Here is a 19,112-nt window from a genome sequence, read left to right on the forward strand (position 1 = left end):
GAGACAATTAGCTTGATTAAGTTCTCACTGACATGCCACTGTGCAATGAGCTGTGGAACTACTCTGTAAAGGCAATGTCTGAATTATACTACCCTGGAATTAGTCCCATTTGTCTTACTATTTAAGCAAATGAGTGTGATTAGTCTAGAAACAGTTCTACCTCTGGAAAACAAATAGCTTGTTTTGCCATGAGAATTGTTACTGTGAGCAATATTAAAACCTCAGTCTGCTTCTCCTTACACAACCAGTGGTAAGTGAGCACTTAAGCACATTATGTACCAATGGCAATTTAATTTTCCCCCTTGTTCCAAGCAGCGAGTGTAGAGAACTGAGGGATCCATGTTTCAGTAACATTCTCTCCCTGATATCTGACAGTCTGAAGTTTTTGCTGCTGTAAGAAAAAAATCACTTTGAATATTTTGATTCTTAATAATTCCTAAAAGACTCTTCTTTCTGTTCACAAAAATTAATTTTAAATGGAATTATTTTCAATTGTTTGTCTGATTTTTCTTCCCAGAGCACAGTAAAATAGTACCAGCTCTTTTTATGATGGATGGTATTATGTTAACAGTTCCTGATTATTTGTTAAGGGTTATTGCATGTCTGAAGCTATAACTCTCAATGGAAAGAATGCCACAATTTTAGATTTCCTTGAATAGAAACTGCTAGTGTTTGTGGTGCCCAGAACATCAGAGCACTAACCCACTTCAGCAGCGAGCATGTCCAGCACAGCTGGCTGTGGGTGGCCTGGTATTGTTAGCCCTGGGGGCAGCACGGCCCACAGGGACCAGTGGAGGTCCCTGCTGAGGACACCATTTCATGGCAGGGAAGCAATGGCTGGAAGGGATGTTGCTCTAAGAATGTGTGTTAGGCTGTTCTTTCAGAAAAGATGTTACTGTCAGGCCAGAATAACCTGTTGCTTTGTTTAGTTCATGCATCTCCTGTGCATAGAATATCTAACAGAGTCATCGTTAGATTTCCAGCATTGTTTTTGATTCCATGCATCTGCTAGAGTACCAACTATTAGTAATTTTAGATTGAAAATTAGAATTTTAAACAGTGTATTTTGCAATGATACTCTAGTAGATGCATGGAGTCAATAAAATAATTTCTTTCAAACCAGAACAAAAACATTGATTATTAGAATTACATAGCCTTGTTACAAGCAGCTGGTTTTAGCTTTGGGTTATGCTCAGCTTTGTATATATCTTTGGGAAAAAAAAAAAAAAAAAAACAGAATTGCAAATGGAAGTTCCATCACTAGCAGCTGAGTTTGAAAGAAATCTCTACATTCACTGTGTAACTGCAGTGTCAGCATGCTGGGGATCACAGAGAGTGTAGGATACACCTGCACAATGAGGAATAATGTTACCAGCTTCCACATATCTATTTGAAGCTCAACTTCTTTGTGTACTTGGGGTCAGTTTCATCTCACAGAAAACCAGTTTCAAGGAAAAGTAGGTATTACTTCCCTTGCCAGTTATAGTGAATTGTAGATATATACCCCTGTGATCTCCTTTAATATCTCAGGATATTCAATGAGATTTCTATTGGCCAGGAATGGTTTGATATATTGTTATAACACAGCATCTGAAAGGAAACATGTGCCACAATGCACTCCCTGATGTGCCAGTATTTGTATTCTTACTTAGAAGGGTATTAGAGTAAGAAATAAATTTCCTGCAAAGGGAAATCTTTCCAAAATAAATTTTACTCATAATCTGCATTATTTCAGCAGGGCAGGGCAGGGCAGGGCAGGGGAGGGGAGATGGAAGGAAGGAAGGAAGGAAGGAAGGAAGGAAGGAAGGAAGGAAGGAAGGAAGGAAGGAAGGAAGGAAGGAAGGAAGGAAGGAAGGAAGGAAGGAAGGAAGGAAGGAAGGAAGGAAGGAAGGAAGGATAAATGCTCATATTTATATTCCACCTATCTTATAAAATAAAAGTTTTCAAATACAAAGTTCATTATCTTCACAGGGAACATTTGACATTGTTTGCTGTAAGGGGTCATGGAGTCAAAGACTTACTGACTGCTAACAAATTGAGGCAAAGACCTGTCTGATACATCTAAGTAGTGAAAACTGACTAAAGCTCAAGCTCTAGGGACAAGATGATTACTGGAAGAAGAGATTCTTATATATATGCATCATTGCAGAATTAGGTACTTGCATTATGAGCTTTCTTTTGGCTTTGCCCTTGAGACCAGTTATTCCACTATTGCAGGAAGCAGAATACAAAAGGTTTACAGAAAAATTTTTAAAAAGGATTTTTTTTCCCTTTTACCAGATTTTTTTTTTTTTTTTGACTGAAAACAGCTGAGGAAGAAAAGAACATGGGTTATCAGCAGATTAAAGATTGATCATTATGATGTAGTCTTGAACAAGGTGATTGTAGGTCTGGAACTTTATCAAGTAAAATACCCAATCATGAGATAGAGAATTATTGAAATCATACAAGGCAGGAAAGTATATACTGGAGTAACAAGTACGCCTTGGTCACTCAGAAAAACTGGTGTGGCAAAGGGGTAGTGCAAACACAGAAGGAGTCTGAAGGTTCAGTTCAGCTGACCACTTAGCAACATCTATTTCTAAATGAAATCTAAATGCCTGAGGGTACCAGGGGTTTGGAGTGTGACATAAGAACTACAGGGGACCTGTGCCTTTTCAGGAGAGCAACTGGGGACAGATAGGGCATCCTGGGGTGTTTCAGGTGGCCCCAATGTGCAAGGAATAGGCTGGAGTTGTAAAGGAGACATATTTGTGCAGCCTGGCCAAATGAAGTCTAAAGAGGGATAGCTTTTTCTCCAACTATGCTGGAAGAAAGATAATCCTCTCAGCAGTCCTTAAGAGCTGAACATTATTTAGGACTGAGGCAATTGTCATGCTGGAGGAATGAGTCTCTGTCCACCACCACTCACAGAAGCAGTGGGTCAAGCAGGGGGATCCCAGCTGCTTCTGACAGGGAGGCTGATATTTACAGAGTCAGATTTTTGGTGGAAGTTGCCTGTGTGAGAGGCTGGATTTAAGTGGCTCAGGAAGCTTTTTCCACTTCAGGTTTCTCAGGACTAGGAAGCCATGCTGATTTTCCCTCAACCTGTTTTATGTCAGAGTTCAGATGAGATATTTATAGTAATCCTTAAGTTTGTGAATCTCTCATAATATCTGAGCTTCTTGATAGTTAAAATATTGTTTCAAAAGGTTTCTGATAATCAACTGTGATTTTTCTGAAATGTTAATGTTCCTTGCTCTTCAACCTTTTTTTTTTTTTTTTTGGTTGTCTTGCCAAGGAGATATTTCTACAATGAGAATCCAAGTTAGGCTGGCTTGTGTTTAGATGAATTTGTACCCTCCAGCTTAAGATGAAGAAGGCATAACACAGGTGCTTCAAAAAAGTTGTTTACTCACTATTTTCAGACATAAATCTGGATGATTACTTTTTAAAGTAGATGAGTAAAAACTTTGTCTAAAAGTGTGCAAAATTAATCTTTTGCCAGTTGGAAATATTGACAAGATGCATTTTTCACAGTGAAAGTTTTCTGTATCAATTATTTCCTATTTTCTTCTCAGTCAAATGTACTTTTTTCCATGAGTAAGATGCTGAAATAATTATATGCTTGGGAGAGGATTCATTATCGAGGAGAAGAGACATTATATAATACTTCAGAAGACAGTTCATAAGGAAGTGTTGAGGAGATAGATTTGTTGTTCAGATTTTCAGGTGATCTATTTTTAAAGTTTTTGTGTTGTAATGCAGTGATGTACCTTCTTCTGACATTCTCCCACACAAGAATATACAAACTTCCTGAAAGGTGCTGGAAGTATTTGAGCTATTACCAATCTCACATAATTGCTGCTGGGTCACAGATCTACAGAGCACTGTAATAGATGTGTTTTTGTCAGCCAGGGAATCCACATGACAGTTTTCTGGTGCCATCACTCCCTAGCAATGAAAATTCTCTTATTGTTACTATTTTTATTTTTCACTCCTGTTGTAATTTAGCAGGAGACTTTTAATCCTGAATTGTTTTTTTGGGGCATTTTTATAAATGACAATTTGGTCATGAAGGCAAATTTCTGGAAAGAACTGTTACTCTGGGTTTTAGAAGCCTTATATAAGATCTTGTCAAGTTATTCATTAGAGCATGTTCTGTGCCATACATTTAAAGGTCCTGAGTGACATGAAACTGTCATTTTATGACTTCTGGCAAATAGGGCTTGTCACTTTGAAGTCTTTATTGCTACAAGGGCAGGAAGGGGTTAGTCATCACATAAGTGTACAACTTCTTGAGAAAAAAAAAAACAACATTATTTTTGTCAGGCTTTGGTCCATATAGTAAATAGGTTTCACTGTTAGACAAGCTAACTAACCAAATTATACATTTGACTGATTTCAGTTAATTTCTTTCATTGGGGTTTATTACAAATAGGTGATCATCTTATAGACTTGTATAACTACATTTGTGTTATCTTGCTAACTAAATTGTGGAACATTCTTTGCAATTGAGTTTAAATTATTTGCTTTGATGTCAGTTTGATTTCAATTTAATTTAACATTATAATTCTTTTTACTTGAGTTTTTGTATTATTATGGTAGGTGAGCTTAGGTAATAAATTTTCCTGATTTTATTTTCATGAAGTCTTTTCGCAAAATTATTAAAATACACCAACTCAAATGTCTTTAAGCAGTGTGAGGGCAGAACCACTAAGGATGTGGGTGGAAATAGGCCAATAAATTCCAAAATTTGAATGGTTTTCCCTAACTAGCCTTTATTTATTGGCAGCTTTTGGGTTTTTTTTAAGTTCAGTCTCTTTCAAGGCTCCCCACAAAATACACATACCACTCTAAGGGCAGCAGCCAGTACTAAAATGCTTATGTGAGGATATATGTATGAACACAAATCTCTTCACAGCTGGCTCTCTATTGGCTCTAAATACTTGAAAAGTGTTTTAACTTATCCTCAAGCTGGCTTAGCTTGTACATCTGAAAATGGACCCACAGAGGAGTGTTTTTATTGGCAACTCTTTACTAAAAGTATTTGGGCAGTCTGCCCAAACTCTCCCTTTTCTGGCCAAAGTGCATGCTGCCTTGTACTTCATCATAGGAAGCATGGGAAGACATGTGGTTCTGTGTGAAAACATACCCTGAAACTTAGAAAAGTCACTGCTACTTGTAGCATAATTCCCACAAATAATGCTCCTGTCCTGTATTTCCCAACCTAATCTGCATCCTCTCTCCTTTTCTCCCTAAGTGAACTTGTTCAGTCAGACCCTACCTCCCCAACTCTTTTCTCAACAGATTGTGTACAGGTTTCTTCTCCATTCTCTTCTCATTTGGAGAAAGACCACCTAGCCTTTCCATGAGCAGGGACAGCCCACTTCCCGCATCCCTGAGAAATGTTGCCATGCTGTGTGGCTGCTGCAGGATCACATCCACAGAGCATTAGGTCAGTGCTACTGTTGGAAATGCTGGAAGGCAGCCTTCTGTGTAGCCAGATGACACTGAAGTACTTTTATCTTGAAAACTATTTTGGAGACCTCCTTGAATTTACCCAGGAGAATAACACCAGCCAAGGAGACAGGAAGGTCGACTCAACTGGATGTTGCAGTCACTCATTAAGATCATTATCTGTGTTATTGCCTTCCCTGTCCTTCCCACCCTAAACTGGCTGCCTACTGCATGTGGGCTGGAATCGCATCATTCATGCTCCATCATTTCAAAGGACGAGTTCATGTCAGTCAGTGGAAAGCAGCCTTTCTCTCCTTTGCTCTGGTAGCAGGTTTAAACACGTCACTATTTCCCTCTGGGCAAGAACAAATAGTTCAAGCTTCAAGGTCATTCCCATGGATTCCTGAGGACATTTGCATACTGCTACCCATCAGCAAGAGGTAACCATGCATCTTGTATTTTTCTGGAGTGCCTTTTTCTAGTTTAAATAAACTGGGAAGAGGAACTAATTTAATATTGTCATCTAATGATACATATTTTTAAAAAATATGCAGATTTGCAATACTGTATGCTTGACCCCAAATTATCCTAACCCTCTAAGATTTTGTAATAATTTCTAATGTCTCTCAATGGTCTTTTATTTATATTTTGATATTTCTCAAACTCCAGTCTGATAGTAGTCTTGTAGACTTTAAAGGTCGCTGTTATAAGAATCTGTCATTCTCAACTAAGATTTGGTGTAACATCAGCCCTAGAAGGTAAAAGTTTCCTCCCATTTGGCATTAAGTAAACTTACAGACCATCTTTATGCTATATATGCTTTAAACCTCCCCCAAACAATGCTATGAAATTGCATCCTGTCTTTTACAAAAAAAAATCAAAGTACATAATCTATGTCACCTCATCAAAAGTTTACACATTCAGTGTCTCAGACTTTGCTAGGTCTTGATCTCTTAAGATGCTGATCTAAAATGCTGGTGGCATTTAGTCCACCATATAACCACTGTACATTGGATGCTCAAAGTTGTTCTTTATAGCTGATGTCCTGCCTTCCTGACTGTGAATCCAGTACACCTGTAAGCAAATGACACAGCAGTCTGCTTCCCATCATCCACTACAGCTGTATACTAGGTCATGTTCTTTGCTTTACAGAAACTTTGATTATAGGGAACTTTAAACCAGAGGAAAACCAAGAGGTTTAGCTCTTTTGCAAATTAACAGCCTTATAGGGAAAGTACACCATTCTGAGTTATTCAGTTTACATCCTGCATGTGTGAATCAGTGTTAAGTTTAAAATTTAAAATTTTAAATTGCTACTTTTGCTATTGTTAGCTGTCAAATCTGAAACTGACTGTAACTCTAACAATGAAAAATTACTTTCAGGTGAGGACCCCCCATGCTGTATTGCCAGCTATAACAGTTGTAAAATAAACAGTGCTAGAAGGCAGGCATCATCAGTGAAACTCCATCACCTGCAGCCAAAGTTGTTCAAGCAGTCCCTGGAATCAACCCAACTGCTGGCTCAATACAATTGCATCTTCCTATACACTTTTCAGGCACAGTGTAGGAGTTGGCATGAACCCTAAATTATCCCCAGAAGACAGTTCTCATTCAGCTGTCCTGTTTTGGGATGAAGTATGTTTAACACTATGGACACAACCTATCCAGTTGACCCCAGTGCTACAGCAGGTTAAAGTTGCTGTCTAGGCATTTGGTTATAAGGCAGTATCTGGACTAATGCTGGATTCAGAAATCAAAGACTTATCTGTATTTCCTTTGTTCTTGTTGAAATGAAACAGTTTGTTCTGGTGACTGACAGAGAAGGAACTTTATGTTTCATTTGGGCTGGGATTTATCAGAGCTAGTCTTATTTTCCAAAATTCTCTTTGAACATAATTTTTACTGTGTATCATATAGCATTCTGTGTCAGATTAAAGCTGGTATGTCACAGATCTATTTTAGAAAGAAAAATTTCATACTTTCATGAACCCAGAAAATGTCAGAAACTCTCCTTTGCCATGAAAAATGCATATAAAATAGTGTCAGAAGATCACAGAGAAATCAGCACGTTATTCACTTGTCATAAATGTTCTGGTTCTGAGCAGGGTGATGCCATAGTTACTTGTGAAGTTTCACTTTTTCTTTTTTTTTTTTTTTAATGCAAATAGACTGCAAAACAAACTCATGAGCAAAATCAGAAGTGTGATTTTGATGATAGAGAAGAAACTATATAGGATAATGCTATATCTATCTATATATATATATGTAATATGATGCTATAGTAAGTCTTAACAGTGGTCAGTGTTGGAAATAAAGTATCTTTAGAAGCTTTGTGTTAGTGGGGATTTCAGAAGTTGCACATGTGGATACTAAGAAGCATATCCATATCCCTCCTGCTGCCCATCTGCTGAAGGAGATGTGTCCTCAGTGGGGTCTCTCTGTGTCTCTGGAAGGTTTGCAGTACGTCTGTGAACACTAATACAAGTGGCTTGTCACCAAGGCCCTTGGTGCCTGCTGGTGGCTCCCTCCAGTTCTCTTCTCATGCCTGGCTATGCCTGTTTCGGGGTAGGGGGGCAGCAAGCAAGCGAAATGCAAGTCAGGGTCCCCTAGAAAAACAGGGAGGATATGATCATATATGTAGAGGAAGCAAATATGGTTGAATAAATACCAAGGAAATCTGATTGCAGTTTTTCTTGAGCTTTAATGGGGAAATATCTGTGTCTCTGTGATTATTATATGCATGTATATGTACATATACACAATGATACAGCAGCAGAAAAAAAGAATCCAGTTATTTATTTAGGATTATCAAAATGAGTAACATCAGCTTTTCTTAAGACATATGCAAATATTAAAAAATGATAGAGTGGAACTTGTAAAGGTTTGCAAAGAAGGTGGAATGTTACCATTCCTCCCTGAAAAACAACATATGAAAGAAACAGTCCCATAGAATTTGAAATAGTGATCTGTAGCAGATGCAAACAAAACTGCCTGTTAAGAGAAAAAGGTTTTCTCATAAGAATAATTTTTCTGTCATAGTATTATGATTTCCTTTATTTTATCTATTTCTCCTGCTCAGGTGCTGCTGCTATTTCCATGGCACAGCAGGAAGCACCATGTAAAGTTATTTTGTCTTCATTTCTTCTCTGAAGTATTTTTATTATATGTCAGGTATATGGACTCTGTAAAAACTATAATTACACTTTCCATAAGTTTGCACCATAATTTTTTTTCTTTCATTCTTCTCACACTGGCCCTGGGTATTTGACCTCCTTGTTCTTTAAACTTCTTCCTGCAGAGACATTCAGATCAATTCAGATTGGGGAATTTTGTACCGCTGCTGGCTTGTTTCTAGGTCTTACAGCTCCATGTAAATGTCATATGCATGACATATTTACATGTGACAGCACAGTAACAGTAGTTACAAAACAATATCTACCTGTAGATAAAATAAACAGGGGTTTTTTTGTAAACACCTATGGCACCATTATCTTAGATGTTTTTATCACCTTCCAGGACTGTACTGTACCAGCAATCAATCTCTAGTTTCTCATTGTATGTAAACTTTATTTATGGGTAATTATTTTCAGGAATTGGTGCAGAAAACAAATATAGATTAGTGGGAGACAGCTATTTAAAATAATGAAAATGTATGTTTAATATGTTTCTTCTAAAAGAGACAAACTAAACTGAGATCTACTTCTCAAGAATCATGAAAAGGTAAACAAAAAAGATTCCAACAAGTATTTTCCTTATGACTTACAGCAAAGCAACAGAAGATCTTCATCAGACTTAAAATAAAAACATAGAAACAAGAAACCCCCAAATCATTCTCACAAAATCATGATAGATCCCATCTGTAGGTGACTGTACTCTTCTACAATAAACATCTCTGATGCCCAGTTTCATTGATACAATTTAATTCATGTTTTTTCTCACAATAAATGTGGACACGATCTTCTTATTCATGTGCTTTCAAGAGAGAGAAACCTTTAGCATTAACCCTCTAGTTGCAGTCCCTCAGTTTTCTTCAGGGGTCTTGGGAAGATCTGTAAATAGTAAAAAACTGAGTAATATGTGTACATTGCTGCGGGTTAACTTGACATCTGCCTGACAGATATGAAATAGAGCGGTGTTGAAACCTGTCTTTGTCAGGTGGCAGCTGGAGTCAGGCAGGACGCCCTTCCACATCCAGCACCCAATCTGCTTGAGTTTGGGAACAGGGATATGATGCTCAGACTGCCTGTGGCTGTCCATGGAATATGGCAGTCCACCTTTCTTGCCGATACCTCCTTGTGAACTATATTTATGTCTCTTAATTTGGATCTGAACATAAAAATTTTCACCTCCTTGAACTGAACTTGCAGTTTTGAAACAAAAGAATGAAAAGCAAAGTGATAAAATACAGTGCGTTAAGAACGTGGTATCTGTTCCAGGGGTACAAAATTGTGCAATGGATATGAATTTTATTTTACTTAGAGTGATATTATCAGAACATAATCCACAGATTGGACAACCTCTAGTAGCCCAGACTGTAGACTGATAAAATCCTGTAGGGAGAACTGGGAAACATCTTGCAAAGGATGGCAATTCCTCAGCTCCTGTATATGGCTGTGGAAGGCACTACTTTCTCGTATGTCCTCTTTATCTTTCTCTGCCTATGTCAAGCCGTGTTGATTGGCTCTGGAAAACAAAGAAAACAACTCAGTAATAGCCTTTGTACATATCTCTCATTGTACTGCTTAAGAAAAGGGGGAGCAGATTAATTACTATGTTCCTCGCTATGTTAATTGACTTTTTTTTTTATGAATGAAAACCTTACAATAATAAAAATATGTATGATAGCTTGCTGTAGAATCTCAAAAGAGATTTTGATTTAATGACTGGAGAAAGTGGAGGAAAAGACAGTGGGTTAATGTAGCTTGCATTATCAGCTGAGAAAATTGCAAGGAGCTATAGTTCTTTCTTTAATAAGGTGTTCAACCTCCAACTGAACAGCAGAGGGAAATATTTTTTGTGGACCTTGTTTGTTGAGGTCAATTTTTTTCTCTTTCCTCTTTCCCCTTTCCCCTTTTTTTAATCTTGATTTTTCCCAGCTGGAAGATAGAACCAGGAAAAAATCATTTTGTTAGCAGGAGTATTTTTTGCAAAGTCCTCTAATAAAGTATAGAGAATAAAAGCACAGACATTATATTATTTACTATGAGTAATATTTTAGCATTGTTTTATATCTACTATGTTTCCATATTAATTCTAGTTTAGAACTGAGTAGTTCAGAATCAAGTCTGTGACTATTACCTACCAGTCCTTGGAAATTTATCTCCTATGGATTTGTTTTTTTCTTTTAGGTTCTGAGTTTTAATTTATAAGGTAGTAAGCTATGGTTGGAAAAACATTTTATGTGAATGTTTTTGTAATAGCATATGAGATTGAATCAAAATCTTAGTAGGGAAGCTCACCACTGAACTGTGTAGTCTGTGCCTGCCACAGAGAAGTCAGGGTATTTGAGCAGGTCTAGAAAGATATAAAAGCTGTATTTAGTTGTCCACACTCAATCCCCAAGCAACACATAGGTTGTTGTAGGATGTCAGAGAAGATCTCTCCATTGGAATTACCGTTTACCCAGTTGGAGTTGATTTCAGCACAGTTTTTGAAACGCCTTTCCTTGTGGCCCATAAATTCTACATTTTTTATGTCCGCTCTCAGTGATCCATTCTTCTCCCCAGGCTTTGTTAACCTCCCCCTAGGTCTGAGAGAGCACTTGGACAATAGTACCACCTTTAACTTATCTCAAGTCTCTGCAGGAGTGGTTTACCTTACAGTCTAGGCTCAAGATACCCACAGAGGCATATCTGAGGGGTAGAGAGAGGCTTTGGTGATCATTGGTGGTGGCAGATACCATCTTTCCCATAAATTGGGGTGATCTTTTCTTGACCAGTGATATGTGTATGAGCAGTTGCTTCTCAATAGTTTGCTGCAGTGGGATTTTTTTGTCCGGATGCACCTAGCAGGATGTGCTAAGCAGATCTCTCCTCTGTCAGACCTGGGGTGGCTGCCAGCCTGTCAGTCCCTTCTGTGCTTTCCCATGGCAAAGTCTTTCTGTGGACTTTACAGTGTTTGAGACAGGCAACTGTGCTTTTTAAGTACTTGCAGAACTGAATGAAGAAATTAAGAATGACATGGAGCAACACTTCTGGTGGTAAACTATGTTGTATCATATAATTTCTTGCTTGCCACAGATTTTAAAAAAGCATATAAGCAAATGGTATTCTGACAGATATGCTTTTACTTGGTAAGTTACAAATAAGCAGTGTTTTGGCTTCCACTTTTGCTTACATGTTCTTTTGATAAAAAATGTTTCAACACCACTTTCTAGTATGAGTTCTAAATATTTATATATTGCAAATATTAATTTGTTGCACCATACCCCCAAGCTCAATTACTGATTTTGTCTTTATTTTCATGTTGCAGAGACAAAATATTAGAATGGCATAAAATATGGCCCAGTTCTACTACAAAAGAAGTGTCAATGCTCCCTACAGAGATCGTATCCCTCTTCGCATTGTACGGGCAGAATCCGAACTGTCTCATTCAGAGAAGGCCTATCTGAATGCCGTGGAGAAAGGAGATTATGCCAGTGTAAAGAAAGCTTTGGAGGAGGCAGAAATTTATTTCAAGATCAATATTAACTGCATTGATCCCCTGGGAAGAACTGCACTCCTTATTGCAATTGAAAATGAGAACCTTGAGCTCATTGAGCTGCTCCTTAGTTTTAACGTGTATGTGGGAGATGCTCTGTTGCATGCCATACGGAAGGAGGTGGTTGGGGCCGTGGAGCTGCTGTTAAATCACAAGAAGCCCAGTGGAGAGAAGCAGGTATGTGCAGGATTTTCTGAGTTTTTGGTCTGGTCTAATGTAAAGAGGAATTGTGTCTAATGTAGAGAGGATATGTGCAAAGGGGGTAAGAAAAACAAAATATCATCCTTGTGCACGGTACTTAAAATCACAAAATCAATTACTGTGATGCTGAATGCATTGTATCCAACTATGTTTATGCATCATACAGTCAAAAATTGTTTCGAGTCAGAAGAACCGTCAATTCTAGTTCCAACATCCTGCTATGAGCAGAGATATCTTTCCTTAAACAAGGTTGCTCAAAGCCCCATCCAGCCTGACTTTGAACACTTCCAGGGATAGGACACCCTGAACTTCTCTGGGCAGCCTGATCCTGTGTCTCACCACCCTAACTGTAAAAAAAGTCTTCCTTCTGCCCATTGTAAACTTACCCTCTTTTACTTTAAAACTATTGCCTCTTTTCCTGTCACCACAGGCCTTGGTTTAAAGTCTCTCTTTAAACTCCCCTCTGTATAATGATAGCATTATTCCTGCAGATACGGCTGGGAAATCTTTAATCATTCAAAGAAACAAATCGTTCAAAAGAGAATAGTAATGTTAATATGTAGTCCATTTGAATTAATTATGAAACTCCCATAAAAGTCAATTAATGTTTTAACCCATCCATGTAGAGGCCATTATATCCCAACTCAGAAAGGCAAAACTGGTGGACATGACCTAGTTGATCCATCCTATGAAGTACAACTTAAAAAGGTGCAAACTTCCCTCCCTTTCTCCCTGTTTTCTTTCAAAGGAAAAAATCATTAATTTCAAAAAATATGGTCTAATTTATGATCTGATACCTACTCTGCTTTCCCTTTAACTGCTTTGAGACATCTCTGAAAAGTAACTAGCCTCTTGCAAATCTTTCTTATTTTAAGAAAATAGTGGAGACAGGATGACATAGCCCATAAATTCTGATATTCCTAGGACTCTTCTAGGAAGAAAAACCTTAAAAATAGTTATACTACTGTACTCTATTTTAATAAATTTCAACTTTTGTGTGTTATAGGTACTCTATTACTGTATTTCAATGAATAGTATGTTGAAACTATTACAGCTCTTTTACAGATAATGCATATAATATACTTTAATTACAGTGTAATGTACTTGGCATGGATAGAATTGCAGATAATAGGTAAAAAGTATAATCTTTGCTGATAAAATAACATGAATTCTATGCTTCTTTGTTATGGAAAGAAAGAGATATACTAGATCTTTCTGCAAATGTGTGTGCCTGTCTTCTCTTCTAAATAGTAAAAACAGAGCTCCTGTAAAATGACAACAGATTTATGTCAGAGAAAGGGAAGAACATTATATTCACATGATGTTTGTCTCATTTCATCATTCCTCAAATGATAGTGCAGATGAGAATACAGTGCATGGGAATTTCTCAGTGCAGTGTACCAGGACCCTGAAGGATCAGTGCACAGCCCCACCCCAAACCAGTTGAAACTCCTGTGTCTCCATTATGCAGCCTCTATAGTGGAAGTTGCCATTTGCAGAGTAGTTCATGTCATCCAAAGGTTTGTCTTTTCTCTGGTCTTGCTCCCTGGGCTCCCTGTAGCAGTGGAGAAAAATGGAGATCCCTGGAGAGCTCCTCCTGCTGTCTTTATCAGTTATTTGTTTTAAGACAGCATTAATCACTTTTTGGCCTTGGGAATCTACAAATTCACCTTACAACAGCTGCCTAAATTTCAGGCTGTTCTTCAGACTTTCAGGACTACTTTTTTGTATGTGCCACAGCTGTTGTAATGAAAATGCTTGCATACAAACGGTAAAACTTGTGTTAGGCAAGCTTCATGCTATAGCAGACAAAAGATAAGCTTACTTTCTGTGTCAATATACCATGTTAAATTATCCACCAACTGCTTTGCTCAAATCTAGAGGATCCTTCTCTGTGCTGAAGCTTGAGCATGTTGTTTCAGTGCCAGAGTCCACTGCTGGCTGATGTGAAGAGTGCTGCTCCTGCTGTGCTTTCTTGGTTTCCCTGGTTGCACTTGGGGTCTTACTGTAAAGTGTGAAGAATAATAATGAATCATTTGAACAGATACATCTCCTTTTGTGTTTGTAGAAGGCTAGGTTTGCCCAGTGCCACTGCAAGCACTGCTTGCAAGGCAGTGCTTATAAAATGGCTTTTTAACTAATAGGTTGCTTACACATGTTCGCTGTTGTATGCACTGGAGATCCCAACAACAATTAAGCTTCTGTGTGTGTCAAGTGTGTAATAATACACTGATAATCACACTGGTTTGTTTTTAGGAACATGGCATGCTGAAGAGAGTGTAAATGCCAATGGCATCTTTGCAGTAATGCCACAATGAATGTAGTATAATAAAAAAGTACCTTCTGGCCAAAAAATCATTCCAATACGATAGAGATATAAAATCTGAATACTCAGAATTATATACTTGTATTATGTACTTTTTTCTTCCTTCAAGTTGTTTTGCCCCTTCAAGTTTCTTTTGAAACTATTTCAAACTAAATTTCTACTTTTTGATTACTGGAATTTGTAAATATTTGCTATATTGTTTAGACAATGATTCATTTTCAGACTGCGCTTTTAGTAATATGATATCTTTGTCTGTTTGGTTTTCCTTCTTTGAGTAAATCTGGTCATGTGTGGTGAAATCCTGGCCCCTTGAAATTAGTGGGAGTTTTGCCATCGATTCAGTGAGGTCAACCCTTTTTTTAAGAAACAGTTTCCCAAAAATTTAATTAGTGATAGAAGTTATGAACATTGAATTTCTGGGAAAAAACTGATATGATTCACAAGTAAATGAATTAGCTCTCACTATTCTTTTAATATTCATGAGATAATATCCTATGTATGATGTATGATGTAATTTCAGCTTCACCTCATACAATAATGTAGCTATATTTGTAAAACAAAATAATTTTTAAGCATAGAATTTCTTATATAATTCAAGTTCTCATTGTCAGTGTCAGAAAGCTAGGAGAAAATGTCATCTTGTATCAACAGAAAGCTACAACTCTTCAGGACTGCTGAAATGTATCTTTGAAAAGAACTGGTTATCCTCCAAAATTTGATGCTTTAAACATTTTTATGTTGCAAAAGAAAAGGAGAAAAATGTAACAGTATGTTCATTCTGACCATGAATCAATGCATTTAATTAAAGTAATCTGGTTTTGCATTTTTGGAAAAGTTTTATAACCAACATATCCAAATTAGGAGATACCACTGATCTTAATTTACACTTTCTGCTAAAAGAAACAAAAAAAAACACAAAAAAAAGCCCCAAACAAAAACCCCACCAAAACAAAACTGATAACCCCCCCCCCACACACTCCAATAACAAAACCCCAGTAAAACAAACAAACAAACCCCACCCCCACAATCCTCAAACTATGAAACAATATTCAGATCTTTTTAAAGTTAGACCTAAACTCTCTAGTCTATTGATCATTCAGCTGTGGGGCTCTACCTAATAGCCACACGTGATGGGCTCAGTGTTTCAAAGATCGCATTGGTTACAATGGTTTTAACCTAATTACCAATATATGGATACATCTGGTGCCACCTGGTGACTACAGATGAGGCATTGGTTGGTTTAACAGTTCTGAATTGTCTTTGAACTCCTTCTGTTTCTCAGTTATTGAGAGACGTTTTTGCACTATACATTAATCCAACTCAGGAGAAGGGATTTTTTTTGGCACTGGCATTATATTCTTTATATTTTCTATACTTTTTTAGCTGTACCAGCTGCTAGAGCACAAGTAAAAGAGAATAGCACAAATTAATGTGAATGAGTTTAGGAAACTTGTCCAAGTACTTTTAAATTACCATTCTTCAAAACCATATGTCCTGAATTATCTGCCAAGTCACTTGTTGCTTACCCTGATGGATAGCTGAATGCCAAATTAAGAGGGGAAAAAAAAGGTGTTCTTTTAAATTTAGTATCTGCAGAAAACGTTTTTGTCTTGTTAAATTGCATGCAGCATCCACAGATGGGCTGGGGATTAGGCAGCATAAAAAATTAATACCTTTATCTAAATCATAGTGTGCTCTATTGCTTAGGGAAATCAGGCATTGATCATTAGCTGGGGGGCTGACCATCTAGATATTTGTGTATTTTCAGGGAAGACTGAAGGAGAGGTGTAGCTGCCTTCTAAAGATGCTGCAAATCACATAAGTGAAGCTGAAATCTCAGTTACTAGACTTGAATCCATGTAGCATTGTATTAGCTGACAGACTTGCTTTAGGGCTTGGAAACCTGACTGCAGTGCTTGCAGCATTGTCTGACTAGCAGAAAAAAGCACATGAAAGTGCTTTTATGCCTTCTGTTCACTATTATATGTCAGTCTTGTGGTACTTGAGGGTATTTTTATTCGGTGGACACTCTAGGGATAGATGTGCAGATGTGTGAACCAAATACTGAGCTAACGCCAGACTGGCATTTACAAATACAAGAGAATTGCTAGAGGAAGGAGAACTTTGGGACAGAGAGAGATGTGATCACTGTGATATGTGCCTGGCTCACATGTAGAGAAAGGTAGAAATCACTGGCATAGTGCTGGAAGTGGGAAGCTGAAAGCAAACTATATCCACATGCTGCAACACTCAGAGACCTTTTAATCTCCCAGGACAAGCAGTAAAGTCATGTGACTTTACTACTTTAGTTTTTTGTATAAACTACTTTATGCAAAAGCCCTGCCTCTACTTACTCTGCCAAAGTCAAGCCGGGAAGCCAGGCTTCTGCTTGTTAATGTGTCAGCCTCTGAAAATGAAAGTCCATGGCATTGACAATGTTTTTTTGTTGGGTTTCATTGATTTTTGTGGCAAAGGCCCAAGGAAAGGGTGAGTTCAATCTGCCATCTAAATATTTGGGAAAAAATATTTATTAAAAAAGACAAAACCCAAAACTTCTGAAAGTTTAAGTATAGAGGCATTTCTGAAGGACTGAAAGATTCAGCATTTAAGTTACTGTTTTCTCTTCAGACAAACTGTGAGCAACCCTTCCTCATCAGTATGTAGGGGCCTCTAAGATTCTTCCTGGCCATGGCAGACTTTAAGTATGGTATGTTCTAGCCTTTATCTGTAGGGAAAGAACTGAAAGTAAGGAGACAAACTTTTTGTGGCAGGGGTAACCACAGCAAGCTGTGATTTTGTGCTGTTATAAGGAATGGCATCTGGAAGAGATGGGTGAGGTAAGAACTCATGTGTAAGAAGATGGCAGCTCTGACATCTTGTGGTGTCAGATGTGAATTCAGGAATGCTGTGGTATTTATGTGCTGTTCAGTGTGCTAACAGCCATTGTGAAGTCTTGGACAGGAAGAGTTATGAGGGAATTGCTAGGAAAGTTTGCTATTGTGGGACTTTTTGGGAGACAGGGAGAGAAAGGGCAGTATCTGATTGATAATTATTTGGAGTGTGAGAAGGAAGAAAAGAAGTGGACAAACATACAAGTTGTGTTTTGCTTGAATCTTCTGGTGCAATTCTCATCAGAAAAAAACAGTGACTGATGTTATGCCAAAATATGTCTCAACATGTGATTTTTTTTTTTTTTTTAATCAGTTGCTAAGTAGTTAAGTAGTTCTGGAGAGAATGAAAGACTGTAAGAGAACACCCAGGATGAGGGAATGGTGCTGTGTGAAGAAATGTCAAGGATGCTGTACAGTATAGTTTCTGGGCCAGTGGAACAGACTCCTCTGTGGATGTTCAGGCACTCACCTAAACTATCTGGGAAGGGGTGCTGACAACATGGCTAGACAGATGTGTAGGCAAAGTGCCTTCTGGCTGGCAGCATTCCCAGAAACAGAGAAAAAGTCTACAAGTGAAAAGTTGGGAAGCAGCATGAAAGTAGCACAGAGCCTGAAGAGTCATTTTCCATTCCTGAAATACTGGCAGCATAGATGCTGCTTTTCTGACAGAGCTCCTATCAGGCCTGACAGAGCTCCTATCTCCTAGGAGATTCCCTACATGTAGCCACATCACCCACTCTGTTCCTTTAATGTCTCTCAGTATCTTTGGACTTCTTGAAATTGCCCTTTGAGGAGTCCCAGGGTCCTGAGGTGAAGCCAATGTTTCTGCTTTGGAGCTGCACTTGTAACCCAGCCTCAGTCTCAGTCTCCCTTAATGTGTGTAGAACATTTAGGCAGCTTTGGCCCATTGTTTTCTTTCCAAGTCCCCTGGAATATCATTTTCCCAGTCCTGCATTGCCACACAGCCCAGTGTTGTATGTGGGAAAGCTCCTGTGTCAGAGTTATTCTTCCCCCTGGTAACAGTGGGCCCTGCTGGAGAAGACCAGGGAACGTGTACAGGTTGTAGGCCCAGCATGTCTGCACAATGGACTTTACATAAACATTAAACCTGACATTTTTTTAATTCTCCTTCAAATTTTCCCCTAGTAACTGAACTGAGAGTTATACTGAACAAGAGGAGGGAGAAAGAAAGATTTTATAAGCATTGCATGATGCCTAATCTAAACCTCTTTCTCCAGTAACTTTGCAAAATACCAGTAACTTTCTCCAGTAACTTTGCAATCTCTTGTGGGATAGTCTTTGTCTGTCGAGATTCAAGCATCATTTTTGTTTTGAAAATGTCTCCCTCAGAAGTTTATGAACTACATGTCTTTTTTGAATGTTGTGATTAATGACAGTCTAGCTAGTAATGAGTATGGAGGAGGCGTTGCAGAGATTCTTTGTCGGGCTTAAAGTACACAATCTTGAAGTGGAACGTGAGGGCAAAATATTGTTTCTTTCCACTGCTAGCTGCCTGAGTGGGTAGCTGAGTATTTTTTTTCAGTGGTATCTGATTA

At 38.1% G+C, this 19,112-nt stretch overlaps 1 protein-coding gene across 1 annotated transcript in view; it reads left to right on the plus strand.

Annotated features, from left to right (window-relative positions):
* The window catches only part of TRPC4 (transient receptor potential cation channel subfamily C member 4), a 128,966-nt gene that overhangs the window by 37,102 nt on the left and 72,752 nt on the right, over positions 1-19,112 (plus strand). Inside the window, exon 3 of the mRNA XM_021541882.4 lies at positions 11,911-12,315. Coding sequence (XP_021397557.3) covers positions 11,938-12,315 — 378 coding nt within the window. The 5' untranslated portion in view covers positions 11,911-11,937. The remainder of the gene's footprint in view (positions 1-11,910; positions 12,316-19,112) is intronic.

The sequence above is a fragment of the Lonchura striata genome, chromosome 1 (assembly GCF_050655825.1).
Source record: "Lonchura striata isolate lonStrDom1 chromosome 1, ASM5065582v1, whole genome shotgun sequence".
Taxonomy (NCBI): Eukaryota; Metazoa; Chordata; class Aves; order Passeriformes; family Estrildidae; genus Lonchura; species Lonchura striata.